The sequence below is a fragment of the Periophthalmus magnuspinnatus genome, chromosome 2 (genome assembly GCF_009829125.3).
Source record: "Periophthalmus magnuspinnatus isolate fPerMag1 chromosome 2, fPerMag1.2.pri, whole genome shotgun sequence".
NCBI lineage: Eukaryota > Metazoa > Chordata > Actinopteri > Gobiiformes > Gobiidae > Periophthalmus > Periophthalmus magnuspinnatus.
Window position 1 is genome coordinate 15,490,058 of NC_047127.1, and position 12,942 is coordinate 15,502,999.

Consider the following 12,942-nt stretch of genomic DNA (forward strand, 5'->3'; position numbering starts at 1 on the left):
AGAGGATCATGGGAGTGGTAGTTCTTCTGTGCTTGCAACTATATTTTTAAAAAAAGGCAAATAACCAAGTCTAGCTAGCATTTTTTTTAAGCTGTCTTTAGTCTTTCTGAAATGTCATTGTGCCCTTTAACTTAAAGGGACGCATATTAGGCTATTTTCTGATTTGTTATTAGGTTGTTTCTTCATCAAAAGTATGCCTAGAGTTGTGTTTTGTTTCATTCACACATGCTTAACACACAAACCCTGCATATTTAGGCTTAGTTCTTCTCTCAAACTGAAAAGATCATGTTCCACCTTGTGATGTCATACCAGTTTAAATCAGCTGATCGGACAGATATTTGCTTTAGAATCTGAAAAGCAACCTCACTGGATGCTGCCTGTGACTTCCAGTGGTAAGCAGCCTACAAGTACTTTCACAGAAAAACAATAAAACTTGAGTGATACTGTGTCTTTTCCACAACTTTGTAAAGACCAAAACGCCAAGCCAACGTGGCAAGTGATAAAAGACAATGCTAATATAATTAGAAATCAAGAGCAATGAAGTTGCCAATGAGCACAGGCAAACAGGCTGATAGGAGATGGTGCTGTCAGAGATGTGAGCCACAGAAGAATCCAAACTTGCTCCAGTCACACTGTTGCAAAACTCCGGCCAAAAGATTTGTCAAACACCAAAGAGGTAAACAGCTGATCATGCGCGTGGGTGCAGTTCACACCAGAATGGAACAGACTGAAATCTTGAAAATGGATTTCACTAAATCATTTGACGAGCTTGATAAAGTGGAGGTTAAGACATCCATCAGTGGATCTCTTCTGAACATAGACACAAGGAAGAGGAATGAGAGAAGCTTCCTGCTATGCCCGCCAGAGACAAAACCCAAGGTGTCAGCAGCACAACTACCAGCAGCACCACAACTACCACAGCCATCTCCTCCAGCGAAGGACTCACCACCAGCATCACAACCATCTCCCTCAGCAATGGATTCAGCAGCAGCGTCACCATCTTCTCCAGAGAAGGGTTCAGCACTACCACCTCCACCTTTCTCAGAGAACAAGGCAACAGCACTACCACCTCCACCTTCCCCAGTGAAGGATTCATCCCCTACGTCACGTTCCCTAGCCCGTTACTACCGAGGGTCCCCCAAATGGGGGACTTTGGGAAATGTATTTTTGTTTCGCCATGAGCCAACACATTAATCACGGAAAATACATTAATGTGGCACATCAAATTAAACAGCACCGCTAGCGCTACAAGGCTATGTAAACTATTTTCACCGTCCACAAACACAACTCAGATGACACCCAAGAGAACACCGCAAAACTAAATCCTCCAAACTTAGTTTGGCCAAACCACTCGCCGCATTTACGGCTCAACAACAGCTGTACTTCACGCTAGCCACACAAAGAAAGCCTCAAAAGAAAGCAGAGACTCTACCGTCTCCAAAGATATAAGCCCCAGCACTGTACACCAAAGCATCGCGGAGATATAAGCCAGCGCATCAGATCACAAAACATTGCTTTTCAAAACCACATTAGTAAAAATTGTCTTACCTTTGTCGTATTGCCGTGAAAAGTTTATTCCATTTGTAAATAAACGCTATTTCCTGTTAGCCCCGGCTGTTGTCCGTCACTTCCGCCACTCTGAGCGGTACAATAGTGATATATAGGTCATACCGAGCGCTTACTGTAAACCAATGGAGGAGCATGGCACTTTCACATGGCTTTCTTTTTCCCCTTCTGGTTGGCTGACTGTGTTGTCAATCTTGTATTGCAAGTTATAGCCTTATTCTATTGGCTTTCACGATTCCAGAGAGGTGTCACTCATGCATATTGACCAATCCGCTGGGGAGTAAAGTCCGTGCGTACAGTAAGCACGCTTGTGTGCGTAACAGCGCCTTGACGCACAGGACACAGAGCGCACCGGACAAACTTAGATTTGCTTTTTTCACTAAATTCATCTCTAAAAAAATCATTCAAATGCTTTATGTGGTCATTTTATTTGTAGGGGAAACATTTATATACACATATATTTATTATAATTATTAATTAATAATTATTAATTTAATACAAAAAATTTTAAAATGCCAAAAAATGTTTTCTTTAGGTCTACTGAACACCATTAGTGATATAAAAATGAAATATATAACTTTTACATGACAGAAATGCAAATGGCACTATGTGTGCCAAATGGTGCCAAATGGTGCCAAAATTGACACCTCGCCTGACATTCCTGTATTAAAATCTCTCTCTTTTTGATCTGCTTCATCTAATCAGTTTCAACCTTTGCAGAGATAATGTTCACATGTTTGGTTTCTATTTTATGAAGTAAAAAGGCTATGTTAGCAACATTCCAAAGAGTTATTCATCATAAAACATGTTTTTTTTTAGGCGAGGCTAAAAAAATCTAAATTTTTGCTGTGTTTCATCCTAATTTTCTCTTTATCAGTAACACATACATGGATAAATGACATATCAAATTATTCTGCCCAATGATCCCTTTACAATGGCACAAACATCATTGAAATCCACCTTGGGGTTGCTGAAATAGACCAGTTTATAAATGGATATACATTTTTGGAAAATTTGTCTTCAAAATAGGCTTAGGTAGTAACGGGCTAGGGCCCTCGTGACAGGTCTTGGACCCACCAAAGGCCCTCCCACCTATCCCCCCTGATTTTTCACCCAAAGTTTTCCCTCCTCCACCTCCTCACCGCGGTCTAAATGAAACACACGGAAAATGCATTTTCTGTGTGTTCTAAGGAGAGCAAACGGTTTCCGTGAGAATTTGAGGATTAAATGTAGGTTTTTTTATGTGGCATTCAGGACAACTTTGATAAATCTCGGCGTGCACCTAGCTTGTTTTGGTTGTCCACCAAATATTCCACCGATTTCGCCGAATGGAATTTTCGGAAATGAGGGCCAATGTTTTTGTCTTTGCTATCCGCTACTTTTCCATTATGCCAAATACCTGTTAATGTTGCTTCCCACCAAGTGGAGTTTCCATTTTGCTCCTGGCACTAAATACAGGTGGTGTGCATCCTCATAAACTGCAGTATTCTGTGTACGTTTGTGTATTTTTCAGTAGTAGTAGTAGCACATATTTCTGGGTTTGCCTCCTGTAGATAAATAGCTGAACTGCAGTCACCTTTTAAATACTTCCACATGGACAAAAACTGTAGGAAGCAAGATAATGATGGAAACCAAAGTTTATTTATAACAACAAGAGGGATATCCCAGCAACTAGGGGCCTGAGGCGGAGGAGATACCGCCAATGACCAAGACACTCCACTCCTCAGAATCAGATCAAGAGTCTAACCCACAACCACCTTATTGAGAGGAGGAGACAGGATAACCACTCTGCCACAGTCACACAGGGAGGACATGCACACTCCACTCAGAGAGAGCAGGAATCTAACCCACAGCCTCTTCAATGAGAGGGATCCAATAGGTTAGTCCAAGTGTAGGACTGGTTTAGTCCTGATTTGGTCTTTAGTCCTGATTAGTTCTGATTTAGTCCAGTTTTTAGTCTATTCAGTCCAGTTTTGCCATAGTTCTAGTTTACATCTGGTTTAATGTTCATTTAGTCCTAGTTTAGTATCAGTCATGTATTGTCAATAGTTCTGGTTTAGACCTAGTTTAGTCCTGGTATAGTCCTGGTTTTGCACTTGTTTAGTCCTGGTTTAGACCTGATTCAGTCCTGAATTACTTCTGGTATAATCTTGGTTTAGTTATAGTTTAGTCCTTGTTTAGATCTGGTTCTGGTCCATTCTTGTTTAGTCTTGCTATAGTCCTCATTTATTTCTGGTATAGTCCTGGTTTTTGTCCTGCTTCAGACCTGGTTTAGTCCTGGTCTAATCCTAGTTTAGCCCTGGTTTAGATCTGGTCTAATCCTTGTTTATTCCTGCTTTAGTCCTGGTATAGTCCTGGTCTAATCCTAGTTTAGCCCTGGTTTAGTCCTGTTCTAATCTTTGTTTAGTCCTGGTTTAGTCCAGGAATTAGTCAATAATCATTTGGTTGTATTTACCCAGTGGAAAAATCCTTCATCATTAAATGGGTAACTGGATCTCCCTGGGACTGGATCCGGGTCTTTACGAGTCTTTTACGAAATCAGTCATTTTACAATCTACACGTGAGGAGCTCAAAGTGTTTCATCAACAAGATTAGGTCTTAAATCTAGATGGTAGTAGTAGTAGTCGAAGTAGTCGCACTGACAGTAGTGGTAGTATTGGTGGGCAGTAGTGGTGGTAGTAGTAATGGCAATAGCAATGGTAGTTTTAATAATAGCATTAGTAGTACTAGCAGTGGCAGTAGTAGTAGTAGTAGTAGTAGCTTTAGTAGTAATAGTGGTAGTAGTAGAAGAAGTAGGCCTAGTAATAGATCTAACAGTAGTAGTGATAGTAGTAGTGGTAGTAGTAGTGGTAATAGTAGTACCACTATTAGTAGTAATAGGGTAGATACTAAGATATTCATTCATAGTAGATGATGTTGTAGACGTTTGTATAATACATTTAGAAATATATTTTTTCAGACATAAAGTCCTCAAGTCCTCCCTTACAGCAACCACACCATGCTAGGCTAATCTGTGTTTGCATGTTCTCCCTGTGTTTGTATCATAGACTGTACAGTATATATAAATGGACATAGCTAACCTGCTATAACCATGTTCCAAATAGGAAGTGCCTGTGTGGAGTTTACATCTTCTCCCTGTGTCTGTGTGGAGTTTGCATGTTCTTCCTGTGTCTGGATGGAGTTTGCATGTTCTTCCTGTGTCTGGATGGAGTTTGCATGCTCTCCCTGTGTCTGTGTGGAGTTTGCATGTTCTCCTGTGTCTGGGTGGAGTTTGCATGCTCTCCTTGTGTCTGGGTGGAGTTTGCATGCTCTCCTTGTGTCTGTGTGGAGTTTGCATGCTCTCCTTGTGTCTGGGTGGTTTCCTCTGTATCTTCTCATGCACAGTTTAAACTTTTGTCATGTGTCTGTCCAAACAGCTGGTCTATAAATGAGCTTGTGGTTGTTTAAACAGCAGGATTCCTCGCGTCTTTCTCTCTCGTCACATCTTACGAAGCCAAACTCACTTTTTTAAACAACGTCGTAAAAAACGGGGTGTTCCTGAAGCTACCAGCACTGATGATTACGGGATTCCCTCAAACGCAGCACGACTCCAACCAAAAGTTCGACATCTGGACAGGCTAATGTACATGTAAGTCTTTAAACTCAACCAGGGATATAACCAGGTCTTAACCAGGACTGATATGGGTCAAATCAGATCTAACCCACAACTAAAAATAAACCAGATTTCAAATAGGTGTGTTGGTAGTAGTAGCCTTGTAGTAGTAGTTGTAGTGATATTAGTAGTAATAGTAGTGGTAGCAGTAGTACTAGTATAGGTCCAGTAGTAGAAGTAGTAATAGTAGTAGTGGTAGTAGTAGTCATTTTGGGCACCCAGGGGAATAAGACTCACATGGAAATTAATGTCTGATGGTTCATTCTCACCTCGTAGCAAATGGGTTCAAAGTTCAACTCCCGGGTCTTTCTGTGTGGAGTTTGCATGTTCTTCCTGTGTCTGAGTGGGTTTTCCCCATCGACCTGAAAAATGCACAACAGGTACAATCCTCCAGGTAAGTTAGCTCTGACCAAGACCAGCTCAAGATCTGGAGATGGGTCCCACTGCTCCTGACAGGTTTAACCCAGAGACACTGAAGGATGGGTCAAATGCAGAATGCAAAATCTGTTGATCTATTGTCATTGCTGACCTTTGTGAGTACTGTATATATTATGTAGTTTAAGAAAGATAAGACTTATAATGTTGTTACCGCCTCAAAATCATACCTGGAGTTGAGTTGAGTTTTATTCACACATGTTTAAGTAATGGCGAAAGGTAACGAAGTAAAAATTGTAAAGTAAAGTACCGTATTCTGTAAATTTAGGTATCTGTACTTTACTTAAGTACATTTTAAAGTGGATACTTTTTACTTTTACTTCACTACATTTGAGAGAATGCGTCTGTACTTTTTACTCAACTACATTTTATAACTGAAAATGTAGTTGAGTAGTCTGGACTGAAAAGTAAAAGTATTTTTTATTATTGACTGAGACCTGCTGAAAAGGCTGAGGGTTTATTTTTAACACATTCATAATGTGAGCAAAACAAAAATATACAATTAAAAAAACAGCTTAAAAAATTGATTCAGTTATTTCTGCTCAAATCTGTATCAAAATCACTACATCTGAAGCTTTATTACATTTACTTTTAAGTACATTTTTAAAGAACTACTTTAATACTTTTATTTAAGTCGATTTTTTCATGTGATACTTTTACTTGAGGATTTTTTTTCTCCAGTATCTGTACTTTTACAGATACTGGAGTAACAAAACTGAGTACTTCCACTACTGTGTTTGAGTAAACCTTTATTCTTAGTCTGTACATGTCCAAACTTTAAAATGCTCTGTTCCACCTTGTGATGTCATGAAGTGATAGTTTTCAAGTTTACAGCTCCTTTTGTTTAGTAGAGACGGGCAACTCCAGGACTGAAATGATCCAAATGATTCACAGTCTAAATATGCAGGGTTAGTGAGTTAAACATGTGAGAATGGAACAAACCAACCAAAACTCCAGGTATGTTTGTGATGAGGAAACAACATTTTATAACATTCAGAAAATAACGTAAAATGGGCTCTTTAAGCGGTAAACATCCCAGTGCTTATAAATAACTGTTTAATTAAATCCATCCTCTGCATCCTCCGGTCCTCACGTGCGCTCGCCTCGCGCTCTGGCTCCTCCCTCTCCGTATATCCCTGTCTCGCGCTCGGGACCTGTCAGACCCACGCTGTTCGCATCATCTTCGTGTCCCGTGTCTCCCGTGGAAACAGCGCTGTCATGTCCCGCGCGTGTCTGTGGAGCATGTACCTGTGCCTCGCGCTCTCCTCCTGCGCTTCCGGGGTCCGGGCGGGGAGACACCTGCAGCGGCGCGAGGACGAGGACGGCGCGTGGTCCGAGAGCGTGGCGAGAGCGCGCTGTGCGTCAAGGTGCCTCGGACTGTACAGAGGATACACGTCAGGAACACAGGTGAAGGACAGGACAAACCAGGAGAAACCTGGTCTAAACCTGGTCTAAACCGGGACTAAACGGGGACTAAACCAGGACTAAACCAGGACTAAACCTGGACTAAAACAGTACTAAACCAGGACTAAACTAGGTCTAAGCCCAGACTAAACCGGGATTTAACCAGTACTAAAACAGGTCTAATCTGGGATTAAAACAGGTCTAAACCGGAACTAAAACAGGTCTAAACTGGGACTAAACCGGGACTAAACCAGGACTAAAACAGGTCTAATCTGGGACTGAAACATGTCTAAACCGGGTCTAAAACAGGACTAAACCAGGACTAAACTGGGACTAAACCAGAACTAAACCAGGTCTAAATCTTAACTTCTACTTTATTGGCCAAAACCCAGGACTAAAGATGGACAAAACCATAACAAAACCAGGACTAAACTAAACCAAAATAATGTCCAAACAAATTCAGTCCTGGTTCAGTCCTGGTTCAGTCCTGGTTCAGTCCTCTAGTCCTGAATTACTACCTGGTTTAGTTCTTGTTTAGACTGTTAGAGTGAGTCCTGATTTGGTTCATGGTTGGTCCATGGTTCAGGCCTAAGACTCAGGTCTAACAGTCCACTGCCTGTGTACTGTTCAGCCTATAGTGCACAGGTATTAGACTATTAGATTATTTTACACAAATAATCCTATAGACATTTGAAAACATATGGCACAGTTGGATTGCCCATGGAGCAAAAGAGTAAGGACACATCCATTACCTTAAATGGACATGAACCTTCTTTTCTCAAGTAGGTGGCCACACCAAAACAACTTTTTTCATGGTGATAAAACATTTTAAATGAAGATATATCTGTTTACTCCATACTCTGGAATCAATGTTATTTCCATGAGGCGAGCAGGTGGCACATCCTCATTTTGAAAACTTATAGTGCACCTTTAAAATAATGAACAGAGATAACACTGCTGATGCTGCAGTCAATTAAATCAGCTCTACCAACTGAGCCACAGTTCAAGTGTTTGTTCACTAATCCAAAGGTTAAAGATTTGAATCTCACCCTCGATATAAAAACATCACCACTGACCCACAGGTTGGCGATGTGATTCCAGCTCCCACAGATGAATGCTGTAGCTGTGTTCTTGGGCAAGACACTTATCCCCCTTGTCCCTGGTGTTTGTGTACACTGGTGTATGAATGTGTGTGTGAATGGGTGAGTGGTTCCTTGATGTAAAGCTTAGTGACTTGAAGGTGGAAAAGCGCTTTATAAAAATGTGATCTTTACCATTTTCTTTCATAACTTCAGAAGAATGCAGCCTCACAGTCAAAATCATGTCCTGCTCCTCCTGCTTTTTTTCTGCCTCTGTTTCCTCCTCAGTCTAATAACCAACACTTAAGTTCTAACAAGTAGCCTAAAGATAGGTCTCATTTTTAGTTATTTGGCAGACAGGAAAAACATGAATGAAACAACATGAAAATGCCACGCTCTGCTTTAACTCTTTCTATTTAAATGATCCCTGAATCTGCTCTGTGTGGGTGAGGTCAGGCCATGCATCCTCCTCCACCCAGCACTCGGACTCCAGGCCCGCAGCCCTCTGCTCCTCCCTCCGTTTGGGTGCTCTCTGACTGAGGAGGAGAGAACAGCTCACAGAGCAGGCAGCTCTTACAGTTCACTTAACAGAGGGAGTTTCATGGCAGTACCGTGGATCTATAATAAGAACACAATAAGAACATTTGATTATAATTCCATGGGCAGCACAGGCTATTAGCAGATACGTAAGTCAGACTGTGCAGCAGAGGGGCATATCACTTATACCACAGCATTTGACACAAGCACAGTGGTAGAATGCTGTGTTTTGTACCATAGTATTTGACCCAAGCACAGTGATAGAATGTTGTGTTTTCAGAGAGAGGTCCATGTTTCTCTGCTCATTATTTTGATTATGTAACTCGTGTTGAGATGTTTGGGCTCCAGGCTCTGCTCTGTCTGCTCTTTAGATACTGTCAAACTAAACTATGAGGATTTTGACATAGTTAAATCAGACACTGTGCTTGTGTCTAGTCTATATAATCTATGACATCCATGGACTGTGGTGTCCAGTGGGAGCTGACATAGCCGTAAACGCCATTACAACAAAGTGCTGCAGTCGGCCTCTCCTATGGATAGCTGCATATCACACTAGAGAGCAGATTTTTCATTTTCACCAAAATGACTACGTGGCGCTGGCAAATCCGACACAGATTAAAAAAATAAAACTGGAGAGTGAAGTGTGTACATCACAGTGGGCGTGTACCAATGGCGGTGAAAATGGAAATACTAAAAATCTTGCCTCGTCTTTTCTAGTTTTGTCATTTTTGGTTTATAATGTTACTTCCTGATTGGACACAGGCAGCAAATGTCACATACACATGGGAGATTCACTGTTTTTGAAAGAAATCTTGTCATATTAATCTTATGGTTTAAAGCTGAACTATGTAACTTTTCTAGTGGAGTGTCCAGCGCCTGCTTGTCTCCGTGGAGATGTTATTACTTTATCTGGAGTATTCCACAGTATGGCATTAAGCTGATCTTTCTTATTATAAATACAGGTGGTTTTATTGCTCAAAAATACCTTGACAAACATGCATTCATTTTGTGAGTGGGGTCACCTCTCCACAGATCGGATTTGTAACTCGGCCAGTCTGCGTAGATAAATCGAATGCCATACTATGGAACGTTCCAGGCAAAGCAATTACCATGGAGACACCAGAGAATTTACACATGTGTACTTTTTAACTTAAGTCTTTTTAACTGAGGACAATAAGATCCTGTGAATAATGGCTCCACTTTCTTTCTGAGGCGATTGTGAAAAATCATCTGACTTTTGTTTATTTAAATTGACAGAGAAGACGAAGAACATGCTCAGTCCTGGTGTAATTCTTCTGTTATTAGGCCCGAGCCCCTACAGGGCGTAGGGCCTATTGCTTCCGCATTTAGTTTTCCCAAATGTTACCAAATTTGACACAAAATTCCATTGGGTCATCCCAATCAATAAAGTCAATCAGACCTATGTCATCTTTTGCACCGTGTTGCCATGGCGATGCGCCAAACTGCCAATGTTATCCTAATGGGAAACCTCCAAATTTTTCCCATTCATGGGAAAAATATTAGTTTCATGGAATAATGTGAAATTTGGCACCATGACTCCTCATGTCATCCTGATCAAAAAAGTCAATCAGACCCTTGTCATATTTTTCACTGGGTTGCCATGGCGATGCGCGAAAGCGCCCATGTTATCCTAATGGGAAAATTTCCAAATTTTCGTACATTTCAAAGTCTTATAACGACTTATTACCGTCAATGACGGACATAAAATTTTGCACAGTGATTCTTCAGGTCGTCCCCGACAAAAAAGTCCAGCGGGCCAAGTTTGTATTTTGCACGGTGTTGCCATGGCGATGCCTGCAAAACCCATGTTTTTGCATTTTGTGCATCAGCACTTCACATGTGTTTTGACTTGTTTGGTGACAAGTGCAGCCCAAAGCCGCAATAAAAAAGGGACAAGTGGCGCGTTAGCGCCACCCACAGGGAGTGCCGGGTCGGCCGAGTGCGAAGCACGGCCCGCGAGGGCCGTTCGATGCCGCTTGCGGCTTTAATCTTAACAATTGCAGCTGTTATAACAGGAATTTCAACTCATTGCCTAATCTAAAGTTCATCGATACTTTGCACATGTCAGATGGATAAACATGATCAGAATCACAAAGGACTAAACCAGGACTACACTAAGACTAAATCAGGACTAAACCAGGACTAAACCAAGGCTTACCCAGGACTAAACCAGGACTAAACCAAGACTTACCCAGGACTAAACCAGGACTAAGCCAAGACTGAACAGAACTAAACCAGGACTAAGCCAGGAATAAACCAGAACTAAACTAAGACTAAACCAGGACTAGATCAGGACTAAACCAGGACTGAACCAGGACTTAACCAGGACTAAATCAGAAATAAACCAGGTATAAACCGGGACTAAACCAGGACTGAACCAGGACTTAACCAGGACTAAATCAGGAATAAACCAGGTTTAAACCAGGACTAAACTAAGACTAAACCAGGACTAGATCAGGACTAAACCAGGACTATACCAAGACTAAACCAGGACTAAACCAGGACTAAACTAAGACTAAACCAGGACTAAACCAGGAGTAAACTAAGACTAAACCAGGACTAAACCAGGACTAAATTAGGACTAAACCAGGACTAGATCAGGAATAAACCAGGACTAAACCAGGATTAAACCAAGTCTAAACCAGGACTAGACCAAGACTGGATCAGTATTGAACCAGGACTAAACCAGGACCAAAACAAGAACCAAACCAGGACAAAATCCGGACTAACTAAAAAAGACTACTCAAATACTAAAGTAGGACTGAACCAGGACCAGACCAATATTAAACCATAGTTAAGATTAGATAACACTACAAGATTCAGTCAAAACTCAGTTTGAATGGTCATAGATAAAAAGTCTCCAGTTTGATCAAATAAACAGTACTAGAGCTAAAGTACATTGTATTGTATGGCGTGGATGGGACTTGTGCTGATATGCTAACGCCGGAGGATGTTTCATGCTCCAGTTATTTATCGACCGCTAATGCAACTGTCACCACTGCTCATGTTGTGCTCTAATACGCTGCGATTGGGCTTTTAATATAGAGTTAAAGTCCTTATGACAGCTTTTCATGTTTTCTAATTCTGACTTGGATCAGTGGGATCGTACCTGTGCTAAATATGTATCATAGTTTTATATCAGTTAAAGGTGCACTATGTAACCTTTGCAATGGCTCGTTTCCATGGAGATGCTAATCCTGCAGTGTTCCACAGAGGGACATTACATTTCTCTATCTTGCATTTATTTATACACCTTACATTGCTCAAAAATACCTTAAAAAACCTGTTGTGCATCCTGCTTGTCTCCATGGAGATAGATGCACAAAATTCCATCCAATCACTGGGCCTATCCCATAGACTGTATAAAGAAGTGGACTGAGGGAATGTGATGTCAGCCATAGTGTTTGGCTCCAGAATGATGAGGCTCAATGCAGCAGTTACAGAGAGAGGGGACACACTTTTTCAATGTAAAGTGAATTGGAGCCAGAGTCAATGGAGCCGGATGTGCACCATGATCACTTCCTATTTGGAACATGATGGCTAGTGCGTTAGCTATATCCATTTATATATATAGTCTATGGCCTATTCATATGCAACAAAAACCTGGCACAAAGCCCAGTGTCTTCTCTGTCTATAAAATGTATAAATGTATAAATGTAGTTTTTCACCATTGCCCCAAAACATGTGGTAATATAATAGCTCTATAGAATAACATAAATCTAACAGCAAAACAGCAGAAATGTCTAGAACTGATTTTAAGATAAGACATTACCAATGTAAAACTAGGGATGCACCAATGCCTTATATCAACTGATAACCGTGTAGGGATGGAGAAAGGCACAATGGACAGAATTATTGTACAAACTGGACTTTTCAGAAATTTTAACCATTTTATAGTTGTTTTCCCTCATCATTTACTCTCTCAAAGATGTATTTGGAGTGTTTTGTGCATGTTTGAGTAATATTTAATACCTTATTTTCAAAATGCCATATTGCTGATCTACCACCGGTACACGCCCACTGCTCTATACTTACTTCCTTCTCCAATTGGTAATATGCTAATTGGAGAAGGCAGTAAGTAAGCCGGCAGCATCACGTAGGCAATTTGGGGAAAATTGAAAAACTCGTCAGCTTGCTATAATGTGATGTGCCACTATCCGTGGGAGGGACTGACAGCATACGGCGCTTTGTTGTGATGATGTTTACTGCCACGTCAGCCCCCACTGGACACTGTAGTTTTCTAACGCA

At 41.1% G+C, this 12,942-nt stretch overlaps 1 protein-coding gene across 1 annotated transcript in view; it reads left to right on the top strand.

Moving 5' to 3' along the window:
- Positions 1–6,864: 6,864 nt before the first annotated feature.
- Positions 6,865–12,942, top strand: part of anos1a (anosmin 1a) — a 17,407-nt gene continuing 11,329 nt past the window's right edge. Inside the window, exon 1 of the mRNA XM_055228747.1 lies at positions 6,865–7,060. Within this exon, the coding sequence (XP_055084722.1) occupies positions 6,872–7,060 (189 nt within the window). The 5' untranslated portion in view covers positions 6,865–6,871. The remainder of the gene's footprint in view (positions 7,061–12,942) is intronic.